Here is a 14,333-nt window from a genome sequence, read left to right as displayed (position 1 = left end):
ACTAAACTTGGCATTCTGGTTAGGATTTATATGTTAGTGTATAAACAAAGCATTCTGCTCAGATTTTCATTAAATAACACTATCTGTCATCCTGTTCTTATCCTTTGTTACATTTTTCAGGTTACATAAGTTTCATTAACTGAAACTATACTCAGATCAACTAAACTTCTTTCTTATTATCTCTGTGTTCTGGTCCCTCACACACTATTAGTATAAATTGAATACTAAACACATATAACATTTAATTGAATCATCTAAAATGTCATCATAATATGAGATCTAGCTCAAGTGTCTGGGTTAAGCATCTCATTTCCTTATGTCTTTATGCTGTCAGATGAAAAAAAATTCAGCTGCATGAGAGTGAAGTGAAATGTACAGGATGAAAGGCATAAATAAAGATGAAGATGACAGCCATGATATCCTGCTAACACCAAGTACTGTCCTGGAGGCGGAAAATCAGGTGTCAGACGGCTCTCTGGCATGCAATCTCCACTTATTTCTACATTTTATTCTCTAAAAGCATTCATATTGAGGCCCAGTACTCTAGAAATGTACACTGAATTAACAGAATGCCTGTATGATTTTACTTTGTGCATGATAATGTTTTTCTACTTAAGTAAAAAGTGGATTTGTTTTACTGTTTTCTCAGAGGGAATTAAACTCTCTTTTCTTTTCCTTTTTTTTTTTCTTTTTTTGTTGTTGAGACAGTCTTGCTCTGTCACCCAGGCTGAGGTACAGTGGTGTGATCTCAGCTCACTGCCACCTTCACCTTCATCTCCCGGGTTCAAATTATTCTCTTGCCTCAGCCTCCAAATTAGCTTCGATTGTAGGTGTGTGCTACCGCGCCTGCATAAATTTTTTTTTTTTTTTGTATTTTTAATAGAGACAGGGTTTTGCCATGTTGGCCAGGCTGGTCTCAAACTACTGGCCTCAAGCGATCTGCCCGCCTCAGCTTCCCAAAGTGCTGGAGTTACAGGTGTGAGCCACTGCACCCATCCTTTCTTTTTCTTTTCATTGTGTGATCCATTTTATGTTTACATCATTGTGTATAGATCAGTTCTGCTTCAGTTCTACTATGCCTACTAGAAATTCCATATAATGTTTGACTCACATGCTTCCTCTTTTGCAAGTTAAACCTAACAATAGGGTTGCTTACTGAATCTCAATTCTGAAGAAGAATGAAGTCTTGTTAAAGCATTCAGAAAATTTACCTGCAATCGTGTATTAGAAGCAACAACCAGGCCATTCCTCAGGATGGAGTGCCAGTTTTCAATGTGTGAGCCACTAAAGAAATAGATGGAAAGGAAAAAGCAAAACCAGAAAATTAATTATCTTCAACGTGGTCAAAACATAATAAGTCATGGTGCCTTCTGAAGGTTCTGGATTGCCAAATCAAGTATTATGTAGTTGACTACATGACCATCTATTGAATGACCATTTACTGAAAGACAGTGATATCTCCCCCATACATTTCTGGAAAACTGGGTGGGGCACACCCCTATTAACATTAAGCCTTACTCACTGAAATGCAAAGGTGCTTCCAAAGAGTTTTTTAGCAGCTCTAAAATTGGATTCTTTGGCTGGTGGACTGCTGAGAAGAAGGAACTGATGTGGAGTATGCATAAACTTCAATTGCTGCCGTTTAAAATAAAGACAATCAAAAACATGTAAAACAACATATATTCAGGCTGATCACAATTTCACATTTTATTGGTTTAAGAATTCCCACTTCCAAATTATAGTAATTTTACACTAACCACATTAGCAAGCTAATTTGTATAATGTTTTTAAAAGTCTACATAAGTGATAGGTCACATGGAATTGCAAATATGAAGAACAATTCTTTGGGCAAATGGGAAAGGAACAGGAAACAGACAATCCAAAGCTTTGGAATACAGTATGCAATCATGTTTAAGCAGATCTGCCTTCTTAATTACATTTCTTTTAACACTTTTATTATTGAGTCCCTAAGTATATACTAGCTGTCCAACTGGGGAAATATTCTGGAGTTTGCTAAGCAGAAAAGAAAAGTTTATAAAACTGCAAAAATTATTATGATACTTTATTTGCATATACTTATAAAATTGAGAATTTTTGCCTACATTCAAATATAGTCTCCTCCTTAGGGAGAGAAATGAAAGCAGAATCTTTTGGATTAATAGCTTGATAACATCTTCTAAGTGTTTCCTTTTCTCTTAGGAATATAGTTATACAGGAATATAATGCATAGGAATCTACATTTAGAGATTCACAGATGGCAAAAATGAGATTTTTAGGTACAGCTCTTAGGTGATGATCACAACTGAAATCCAGAGTCTATTAGCTTTTTACAAATTATTATTTTTTAAGCTTTCTAGGCTGATAAATAAGTTGTCTGAGGTCAATAGCTTCTCAGCTGTAGAAAAGTGGAAATGTGCCAACATGAAACTGACAATGATTACAAAGCACATTAACTTCTTTCTGGTCAATCTCCATATAATATTTTTCAATTGCTTGTGGAATAACTAAATGATTTCATACTGATGTTTTTATTCACTTAAAAAGTCAGGACAGCAGACTGAATTTGAATTTGTTATCTTGGAAAGCTTTGGAGCCAGTGAACAATGGCTATTTCAAACTAAAGAATTAGATTTAACCTGGGTTTACTTCAATTCTTGGAGAGGCTGGCTAAAAATTACAAGGTAGGTTCTCCCAACTGATAAGTACTCCTCCCATTTCTGTATGCATATGTAAAAAAAAAAAACCAACTTACCCTGTTAACTGGCAGTTTCACAATATGTGATCTATTACTTGATATAACCCTGAAATTAAAATGATCCATTAGTCACAAACATATGCCAAATATATTTAAAGTTCTTTTACTTAGTTGGCAAGTGATTAAAACTTATTTTTGCTGTGCCATAAACTAAACTTGGAAATAATTTCATTTAGTTGCATAATCTAGGTTTGTTTCCTGAAACAATTTAAAGAGCTTATGTAACAAAAAAGGTAATATTTTAATCTGAGAAAACACACTAGGAAGTTGTTCCCTAAAACTTAAGACGTAGTTTTTAATAAGCACAACCTCAAGCATCAGCAAAATGAACATTTGAACATTTCTGAATGTACTTTCAAATAATGATAATCCAAATACAAATATGAGCAGTGAGTCATGGATCTGCTTCTTTTATTCCTCTCTTACATTGCTTAAATTAAGGATAAGTTCTTATGAAGATTTTTTTCTTTAAATATTTGAGGATCTCTTTGAGCTGATATATATACAACGGTTTACATACAAAATCCAACATACGTAGACACTGCAGTTGAAAAAAATTAAATTCAAGCATCTGAAAGGAACTGCTCTATAAGCACACAAAATAATAAGTTTGGGTAGACTCTCTTCATCTTGAAAGAAGAGTGACTAACAAGCTGAAGGAAATGATCACAAGAATTAAAAGTTAACCATCTGACGACAAGGAAAAAAAGAAAGCAACTAGATATATGCAATTTTTACCTTCAATCTGAATATAATAATGAGAAAAATTTAAAGGTTACAATGGAAATTTAGCATTATTGTACTTAATTGTGTCAGAATTTAGTAACAGATGATAACAGATACAAAGAAGGAAGGCTTCCATACCTAATTTTTGTTATAATCTTGTTAGACTAAATTAAATGTGTATTATAAAATTTTAATGAAGTGAAAGTTAAGTAATCAGAATCTTGAGGAAGCCAGATTCTTTTCCATCTGCCCAACTTTACATATTTTTTTAAAACTTCCTGGTCATAGCACGGTATAAGTGCTCATTCATCTCAATCTCTTATAAGCCTTACATTTGTATTACTGTATGGTAAATCTCACGGAGTTGGAGTTTTCAAAGTTAATTCAAAGAGACATGTATAAAACCCTTATAAGGGATGCTGAGTAGAAACTAGTGTCTTCATTTTGCAAATGAGAAACAAGAGAGGAAATTATTAGAAGTAGAAGAGGGCAAATTATTTGAAATGGGCATCACAGCAAGGTGACTTCTCTCCTCTTCATAGTCTAGCCCTCCTTCTAGAATTCATGCTGGGATAACACTACCTCCCTCACCAGGCTCACTCTGAAACTGTGCATCTTCTGCACTGAGCAAGCAAAGAGTTAATCATATTTATACTGCCCTTATTAAGGGAGGAAAATATAAAACATTTATTTTAGATTAGAAAGATTTCAATAATAAAGGTTGAAACACTGAGTTTGATCACTTAGTCCTCACTGAACTAGAAAATTAAATGAACCAAAATGCTTTTGCCACATAATCTAGTTAATCACATCTTTTAAAACTATAGGCAAACTGCTGTCACATGCACTATTTATCCCTGGTAGTGCATGTGACAGCATTCTCTACCCCTTGTGATGTACAAGTTTTAATTAAAGTGAGAGTCATTAAGGACTCTTAGGTTGTAAAATCACCAGGTCTCATAAGCTTGTAGAACGGTGGCATTGCAGGGCTTGTAAGACAGGTTTTGTTTTTTTTTTCCTTAAAGCAGGCAGAAGAAAAGGATACTGTTTTAATTAAGAGGAAAACTAAAATTTTATACCATTGCAGTAAGGGATGAGCAAGGGGGTCCTGTTTATCCATCTGCTTCTTGATTTCCAGATACGGTGCCTGAAAAAAAGTCATTATACTTCTTGATTTTTCATAAAAATTCATTTTTCCGTTTTCACAAAAGGAAAATCAGACCAAACAATATGCCTAATCTAGTAAGACTTAAAAATTTGTGGACTTAACATGGGAACAACAACAATTGCCCTAGTCTTTTCTCCCAAGATGATGGGAACTGTGAACTTTCATGCCACCAAAATGACTTGCCCAAACACTGTGTTAAAAGACTTGTCCAGATTTTAGCCTGGCTTCCATTTACATTAGGCTATGTCCCTAAAGATGACCACTCTCCAGCCCCCTGTTGAGTTTCTGCTCAAGAAAACGTGATGCTGCCAAACCACAAAATGTATATTGTACCAACCCACTTTGCCAAACCATTTTTGGTAATTCTCCACTTATCCCCTTCTGTAACTTTCCATTTTTACATAACTCCCCTAGTCCCATCTTCTTTTCCTTGCCTTTTCAACTTACTTGTAGTGCCTTTTGCTTCCTCTCCTCTGCCTTTAAAAACCTGGATCACCTTTGTTTTAGTTGAAGTTGAGCTCAGTTTATGCTGCAGTCTCTCTCCCCCACTGCAGTGCTCTGAATAAATCTGTCTTGCCACCTTTACAAGTGTCCTGTAAAGTTTCTCTTTCACAATGACCATTTTAACCAATAACTAATATGAAAGCAAAGCTTGTGAGGGCCACTACTAATGCTCATATCTCAGAGTCCAGACTTAGGTATAGATCTTTACATTGAAAAACTGGACACAATTTACCTAAGATGAAGCCTTCTCTAAAAAGTATTTAATGGGATTTACCCAGACAATCATTTCACAGAACGAAGAGCAATCTCTCTGTGACAATTTAGGGCTATGTATAGGACAGTACATTCTAGAAAACAGCACAGTATAATGTTGTATTTATTCAGAAAGATTTAAAGAATTTGACACAATAAAACCTAAAAGCTTCCCTATGAAGTACACACCAAAAGAGGGTGCAGCATTACTACTTCCACCTTGACAGTGAAGCACCAAGCAATTAAGCAACTTGCCCAAGGTCACAGGCCACATTCATTGATGAGCCAGTTATACAATTTTGGCCTCTTAACTTCCTAGGCTGACGCTCAGTCGTCTACGTTCCCTTCTATTAAAATAGCTTACACATGACCCAGAATAAAGAAAGCAATTTTTGGCAGAGAGCTGATTCCAGAGTCAGAGTTTGTAGCTATTTTTAAATCCAAAAATAATCAAAGTCTAGGGTATAGTATAAATACCTTATACCAAAGTCTTTTTCATGACTAAAAATGTTTATATGACTTTGTATAAGATATTCCAATATGTTCTTTTTTTCCCCTAGGTGGAAATACATTTTATTGTTTTCTTTCCCTATACAAATAAGGAGTGCTTGTCTGAGAAAGAATTCGGATAACATAGAAAGGTACTGGCATAGAAAAACAACCCGAAGGGATGGTGATTTTTTAAGCAAATAATAACATTTGTGAATTAAAGGATCTCTTGTTTACTCTTTGCCAGACACACACTATTTATTGAGTGAATGAATGAATATTTGACTACATGAATAAATGATGATCAGAAGAATCAAGAATCAAAATGGAAATGCAAAAATGTACTTTTTGAGTACTGTCTTCCTACAGAGGAGTAGAGATAACTCTGGGGGTTGGTGGGGGCAGGGAGAAAGCAGCATAGCAGCTTAGTGGGCCCTGGGACAGGAGGGTTCCCCTATTCCCTCCCCAGAGAAAATAAAGGACCCAAGGTAATACTCATTATAAGCCTGCAAGGGTCTCTAGGGCAGTGCAATCCTTGAAACCACTACATGCAAGCTGCGCACATAATGTGTGTTGTCAATCTCGGATTATTAATTTCTACTTACAATGATGAGTTTTAAACCTCTCTCCAAGTCTTTGGCAGTGGAAAGGTCTCAATAATTCAACAGTGTGTGCTTTTCCAAGTGCTGGACTATAGCCCAGGGATGTGTTAGATTCTCCTAACAAACCCCGATCCGTGCTCATCAAACTATTTCCACCAAAGCCTCCCTTAATGACCAAAAACATAAACCCATACTCTCAGGGAGGCTGGCATCTTCCAAAGTGGTTCTGGGATTTTGCATTATATAAAATATTTATGGAAAATTTCCATTTTAAAGAACATTTCTGTTTTTATTTTAATACTCAAATAATGTTTTGAAATTGCTACCATCAATTAAAATTGACAGTCTAGGAAGATGGTACCAGATTTAACCTTTGCCTTAAAATATCCCGACATACCTACATGTACCCAAGCTCTTGCCCGAGTTTGAGGGCAGAGTATTAGGAGTACCATTATCTTATAATTATCCACTTTCCCGAAGTCACAGTGTTACATGCTAGTACACTGATGTGATTTAATTAAAACATCTTAATACCACACAAATTTTTAAATGATTTTAATTATACCCTGTATAATAGAGAAGTCTACATTTCACTACATAGCTAGAACTCTCAGACATTTTAAAAATACACTGCACAAGACCAGATGACATACTTACTTGTGTCATTTCTCTGATAGAAGTTATGCTATCCAGTGCTTTCATTACTCGATCATAGTTCTTTTTCTGTTTAATGAAAAAGTGATGTTAAAAAACAGCATTTGCTTATAAGCTGTTGCAAGTCTGTATATCACTAGAGAAATATATTATTTCCATATGTGAATTTTCCATTGGGGTCAATTTGAAAGCAATGACTGTTTTGTGTACATAAAAGGGAAGACTATAATAAGATGGCTCCAGGACTTCAGTCAGAGAAAAGAAACAAAGAAAACCATGCCAATCCTTCTATAAGCCATGGGGGAAAAAATCTAGAAACACAAAAAAGTTATGGGGCTCCTGATTCAGGCTTTCACCACTAAAACACTAAGCCATAATGAATAAAGTCAACATAGAATCCTTCTAAAATACAAAAACCCACTTCAAATCTCACAATTGCTTTTATTTTATTTTGAGTTGAATATTGTTAACAAGAGTATGGCTGACAGTATGCAAATGATAGCATACAGTCACGTAGCTGACAATTCATTTTCAAGCAAGATCTAAATATGTGCGCTGTTGCCATTTATGAAGAAATAAAGTTCTTCCAAGAAAATTGTATACAGTTGTCTCTATAAAATTATTTCAAGCTTAGTAGTAATAGAAACTGAGACAATTTCAGCTCTTATGCAATTTGAAAGTTTTGTACTTTCAAAAGGATTCTGCCTTATCTTCAGGAACATTTATAAAACTGCTTCCTTAAGAAAGGCAGGTCCATTAACAGTATGAACTAAACTTTCACTAACCTTCAGACAGCTGGGGAGGAAGAAGGGAAAGAGGAAAGGAGGGTTGAAGTGAAAATGCAGAAAAGAAAGGAAAACTTGTCCCTTCACCCATGATCGTTAAAATCAAAATGAGGTTACATAAGTCAGAATCCCCAAAAATACATGATGAAATTAAAATACTCATGGATATGCTTGATGAGAAAGAGATTTAGATAGAAAGAGGAAAGCTAACGAGACTACAATCACAATGTTGGTGTTATTGTTAAAGAAAACTTTGTGATTGGTGTGCCAGGATAACAACTTACCCTGGGGTTGAAGGCCAGCATCTGAGGGTCATTAGGGTCTACCACAGAAGGATATGGCTCGAAAATCACAAATTTTCTAGGAGATTCCAACGCAGACCTACACATGGATACTAGTAGATCTACCACCTTGAAATATACACATAAGATAGTTACTACCCTCCAGGTTTTATCCAGTGCTTTGCCATTGTTTCTCCCTCTCAAGGTAGCATAAGTTAATGAGGAAGATCAGGACTGCTACCAATCTCTCAAATGCGTAATTCAAGACTTGAGACCACATTTGGCCAAACTTTACCATCAATTCAAAATAACAAACGTGTGCTGCCTCTCATTACTTACAACTTAGTATCTCTTTTTCACATTATATGCTAGTACTGTTCTAGACCCTATGGTACGACAAGGCACAAGACAGACAAGTCCCTGCTCTGGTGCAGCTGACAGTCTAAGCGAGAAGATACAAAATAAAATATCAGTTAAGCAAATAGATGCTTCAATAGAATTTCTGATACTGTTAAATGTTATAAAAAAATAAAGTAGGCACTAGAGAATAATGCAGAAAGGGACACTGTTTTAGAGTGGCTAGGAATGGTGGTGAATCTCAACAGAGACCTGTATGGGGTCAGGAAGGAGACATGCGACCATCTGGGGAGAAGCTGTTCCAGGGGAAGGAAGCCCCATGTGCAGGAAAAGACTTTGGCATGCTCCAGGAATAGCTCATTGCCTGACAACATCTTGCCTCTTCCTATTCTCCTCTATCCAAGTCCACTAATGACCTTTGATTGGCTAAAGACAATGGCTTTATTCCTGTTATCCTATGATTCTTCTGCACAATCTACTAAGAGGCAGTACTATATAGCAGTTTGATAGCATGGCTCCCCTTTCCAGTCCCCAAAACAATATATTCTGGCCACTGAATAAAGAAAACTGATACTGTCTAAATGGTCGGAGTTCACCTGAACAGACATATCTACAGTGTGAACACAAATTACTTACTAAGGAAGCATATATATATATATATATATATATATATATCTTTATAGGGAAAGCTATTTCTAGAAAGTCTTTAGACAGGCATTTAAAAAATGCACAGTAAGAGGGGGCCAATTTTTGATTCTCCTGCTTTTAAGAGAGGAGTATTGTGACCTAATGACAGCAGAGCTCACTATGTTGTGAGGGTACTCACAAAACACGACCACCCAATTTCAAGTGACCTAAAATAATCAGCAACGCTCAAGACACCAGACATAACATGCCCCGAGTACATAGACATGCATATCCACAAGACACACTCAGAAGACATTAGAATGGAAACAGCTAATGTTCTTGACACACTATTTCACTTATGTGTGCGTATGTAAATACATGCATACATATATATAGATATATGCAAGAAGTTATAGTCCAAGCAATAAACATAATAAGGACATAATAAAACCCTCCTTTTTGCCTTCCTCTTCCACCCTCACATTCCTTCTACCCTAGAGATGCATGTTAACCCTGATACAGATTGTTTTCAGCATTATCTGGTCTCTAATGAAAACCCAAACAAGAACTGACAAAGAAGAATCAGTAAGATAAAATAGCCTTGTCGGGCGCAGTGGCTCGCGCCTGTAATCCTAGCACTTTGGGAGGCCAAGGAGGGAGGATCACCTGAGGTCAGGGGTTCGAGACCAGCCTGGCCAATGTGGTGAAACCCCATCTCTACTAAAAATACAAAAAATTAGCCGGGCATGGTGGCAGGTGCCTGCAGTGCCAGCTACTCGGGTGGCTGAGGCAGGAGAACTGCTTGAACCCAGGAGGTGGAGGTTGCAGTGAGCCAAGATTGCACCACTGCACTCCAGCCTGGGTGACGAGCAAAACTTCATCTCAAAAAAAAAAAAAAAAAAAAAAGATAAAAAATGGCCTTTTCTGAGACCTTGTAGGGAGGAGGGGAATGACACAGATGGATATGCTCTCATTAAAACCCTTTAAAAATTATGTCCTACTATGTAATTGAAGTTTTATAGAAGTCTATGCATTTTTGACCAATATTTTTACTAGTATATTTAAGTAAATTATAATGTAATAATGGGTAGTAAACTTAATTGGTAGAATATTTCTGTTAATATATGTCCTAGCCTAACTTCAAAAAAAAGTGTAATTACTGTGACTCAATTACATGGGATGCACCAAAGTTTCCAACTCCTTGCTCACTTCCAGGACACAGTGCTAATACCTGGAAGCAGCTGCTCAGCAAGGGACATTTTCACCTTCTCGTCTGAATAAGGTCTTACCACTGGCTTTCACCAGATCATCAGTGGAAAGGGGCTGAGCTGATGCCAAGAAAGGTACGCCTTCCTCACTTTCTCTACTACGTGGCATATAGTAAAGACAGCAGGCCCACACGATTGGAGGGGCCCAGTGCCCCCAGTGATGCAAAGAAAGGTACGGCTTCCTCACTTTCTCTACTACATGGCATACAGTAAAGACAGCAGGACCACACGATCGGAGGGGTCCAGTCCCCCCAGTCACCACACAGAAAGTGGCCCATCAAACATTCTAATTGGAGTGCGTGAATGACAAAATGCTACCATGTTAAGCTGCCGTGATTTTATGGTTTATCTGTTACAGAAGCTAGCATTAGACTTTTTAAGAAGAAAAGCATTTATAATACAATTTGGATTTATATTCCTTTGCATATCTTAATTTTTCTAGATATCTCATGGACTAAAACATCCACTTTAAAAAATAAAAGGCTGGGTGTGGTGGCTCATGCCTGTAATCCCAGCATTTTGGGAGGTGGGGGTGGGAGGATCACTTGAGCCCAGGAGTTCAAGACCAGCCTGGACAACACAGTGAGACCTTGTCTCCAAGAAATAAATAAAAATAAAAATGTGAGAGAGGCTGGGCATGGTGGCTCATGCCTGTAATCCAAGCACTTCAGGCGGCTGAGGCGGGAGGATCCCTTGAGGTCAGGAGTTTGAGACCAGCGTGGCCAAGATGGCCAAATCCTGTCTCCACAAAAAAATACAAAAATTAGCTGGGTGCAGTGGCGTGGACCTGTTATCCCGGTTACTAGAGAGGCTGAGGCAGGAGAATCGCTTGAACCCATGAGGCAGAGGCCACAATGACTGAGACTGCACCAATGCACTCTGGCCTGGGTGACAGAAAGACGGTCTCTCGCGGGGGGCATGGGTTGGGGGGGGAGAAAAGAAAGAAAATAAAATAAAAAATAAAAGAGAGCACACAACTATGACTTCTTTTTTTTTTATTTTGTCCTAAATGATATATTTCCCCACTCCCAACATTTAAAATTAAAGATTCTAAATAGAATCTTAGTATATATGATGCGTGCTATAGACAACAAGTTACACACATACATCTGCCTTCTTTGACTGAATGATATAATTGAAGAAGCAATTTGGCAGTTGACTAAGATACTTAGGATGGAAATGCAAAGAAATATTAGGTTTAAGCAAGAAAAATTAGGACATTTGATAAGTGAAGATAAAAAGGTCTGTGAATTTACAGAATCAGGTGCCTCCAAAGGACACTACATCACACAATTCAACTGGCAGAGCAACCCTCCCCACACACACCCCTTTCAGGCATGAAAGAAAGGCCTCCAAGCTCTTGCAAATGAGACAAATTAGGTCATTAGTCTTTAGTCATTAGTCTTTTACTAACTGGAAGTCCATGTGACTAAGAAGGGCACCTACAGGAATAGCCTATGGGTATACAGTGTAGTCTAAAAAAGGAAGCAGATTCAGAATCATAAACCAATCATTGTCCAATATTGCAATAGTAATTTAAAAAAAATCTTAGATGTGAGCCCAATATCTAAACAAATAAAATGGAACTATTCTGTTGAAGTAGTATTTGGGGCGCTGGAACAGCAGCTGCTCGGACCACGGGGCACTGTTGGTCCAGGCGAGTCCCCTGCAGTGGTCCTGAGGAATGTCTTTGCAGCCCCCAGAGCACCACTTAAAATGCGGGGGTAAACTGAGGCAATGACACCCTGAGGTGGTTTCTTTTTGTTTAGAAAAAGAAGTGATTTCTCTGTAATCGTTAGGATTATGACAGAATACTGGGGCACCTGTTTTGAGAAATAGAGTATGAAAAAAATGCTGTCTTTGGGGTAGAATTACTAAACTTTCTGATCTTTTGATATTGATTTTTAGAATTACATCACTAAATTGAGCTGATCAAATACATGTGCTTTGTATCAATCATTATATAATTTGAAATTCATTTCTATTCAAAACCATTAATTTTAAGATGTAACAATGATTTTAAAAGGCTGACTATTATTCTATCAACATACCATACTGTTAGCATATTACTTTTCCTTCTAATTTATAATTTACTATTTCTGGCCTTTAATTTCTTTTTTAAAGGGAAACTTGCATACGGTAAAATGTGTGAATTTTAAGTATACTACTTGAAGAATTTTTAACATATATGCACATACATAAATCAATATAAATATACATGTGAGCATATTCATACAACATACCCCTTTAAGGTTTTAATTATTTTCACATAGCTATAAATACCATACATACTAAAGTACCTTCTTTTTTTCCTTTTAGCAATATTATTTCCAAGGGACAAGAAAAACTTTCACATTTAAAAAAGAAGGATGGAAAAGAAAAAGGCTCTCCATAGTCAGATATATTTTAGTAACCCTCTAAGTATAGGCTAGCTATTTTCTTAGTTTTAGGGATGCTCAGAACCGTTAATATGCAAATGTGTGCATGTTGTGTGTGGGGGAAATACAAAGCTATAGTTTGGAAATTTATTTTAATCATGGAATCATTTTTTTCATATCATATAAGACCAACATTCTACTGTTTGTATTATTTGTTTCATTTATAATTCAATTATATGAAAAATACTGCCCTAAATATTTCATCAGGTGGATGCAAAATAGTTTTAGTTAATTAAAACGACTAGGCTAAGGGGTGTGTACATTCCTAAGCTCTAGGCTACTATCTGTATTATTTAACTGTTGTGCCTTCATAAGCCTGATAAACTGCCTCAGGTCGTGCATGTTCAATTTTACTCACCCATAGTTTGTATTAGTAAATAAGTTTTTAAAATTAGGTATTCGTCAAGCTATCTGAAATTTGTTTTTGCACACAGTGTAAGGTAAAGCACTAAACCAATTTTTCCCCGTTACAGGCCATTTGTTTCTACTTGACTTACTAAATAACTCTTCAGTAAGTGAGGAGATGAAACCTACTTTAACATACATTAAATTTATTCATAATTTGATTCATTTGGGGGATAATCTGCCATTGATCTGCCATACTATTCTTTGCCAATACTATATTTTGTTAAAACGTTATAGCACTGCATATGTTTCTGTATGTGGTTGGTCTAACCTCTCTTAACTAATGTTCATTAATTTTTTAGAGTTTTCTTTGATTTTTTTTCTTATAGATGAATTAGTAGTTTAGTCAGGTTCTTTAAGTGGGAAAAAAAAAAAACCTTGAAATTTTGATGGAATTGCTTTTCTTCCTATCTCCTAAACACTGCTCTGTAAAACTGAATGTTCTCTTTCTACTACATACTCTGCCTATCATCTTTCCACCTAAGTTGTAAAAATAAATTGGCTTCCATTTTATGGCAGTTATCTTTATAAATACATTTTACATAAAGCATGCACGAGGGTTTCAGTTTCTCCACTTCACCGTGTAAGAAGAAATTAGAATTATTTTTCATGCAATGGAAAGTTGGTTTAGTTTCTCTCCTTGGCAATCACAAAATGACAAAACACACATTAGATGGAGAGATAACATTTAGTTTACATATTAAAAAATCAAATGCCAATTTGCCACTTAACTAGAAGTTATCAAATATTTTCCCCAAAGAATAGCAGAATGAAGATAACCAGTGGACTGGAACAAATTTTTCAAAGCAAAATAAGAAATAATTAGTATCCTGTGTTATACCTGAGCTCCAGTTGCGATTTCATCAGCAGCTTCATTCATTACTCCCAGGGTTTGAAAAGCAAACACACACAGCTCCCGTTCACACACAGTAGGCTACAAAAGAAAAGGGAATCAGTCACGAAACTTTTTTCCAACTCTCAATATCAAAATTAAATTCATGACATTTCACATAATAAATAGA

The 14,333-nt window shown here is 36.3% G+C and overlaps 1 protein-coding gene across 2 annotated transcripts in view; it reads right to left on the bottom strand.

Moving 5' to 3' along the window:
- PARP8 (poly(ADP-ribose) polymerase family member 8) overlaps nucleotides 1-14,333 on the bottom strand; it is a 185,068-nt gene that overhangs the window by 16,881 nt on the left and 153,854 nt on the right. The window contains exons 16-22 of one of the 2 annotated variants that reach the window (XM_012507863.2): nucleotides 14,153-14,245; nucleotides 8,220-8,345; nucleotides 7,154-7,219; nucleotides 4,561-4,628; nucleotides 2,753-2,801; nucleotides 1,523-1,635; nucleotides 1,212-1,284 (exon numbers count right to left, since the gene is read on the bottom strand). In XM_012507863.2, coding sequence (XP_012363317.2) covers nucleotides 1,212-1,284; nucleotides 1,523-1,635; nucleotides 2,753-2,801; nucleotides 4,561-4,628; nucleotides 7,154-7,219; nucleotides 8,220-8,345; nucleotides 14,153-14,245 — 588 coding nt within the window. The remainder of the gene's footprint in view (nucleotides 1-1,211; nucleotides 1,285-1,522; nucleotides 1,636-2,752; nucleotides 2,802-4,560; nucleotides 4,629-7,153; nucleotides 7,220-8,219; nucleotides 8,346-14,152; nucleotides 14,246-14,333) is intronic. The other variant, XM_030815760.1, reaches the window with a different exon arrangement.

This window comes from Nomascus leucogenys, chromosome 7b, assembly GCF_006542625.1.
Source record: "Nomascus leucogenys isolate Asia chromosome 7b, Asia_NLE_v1, whole genome shotgun sequence".
Classification (NCBI taxonomy): domain Eukaryota; kingdom Metazoa; phylum Chordata; class Mammalia; order Primates; family Hylobatidae; genus Nomascus; species Nomascus leucogenys.
The sequence above is the reverse complement of the archived record's forward strand: the minus strand, read 5'-3'. Positions and strand labels throughout refer to the sequence as shown.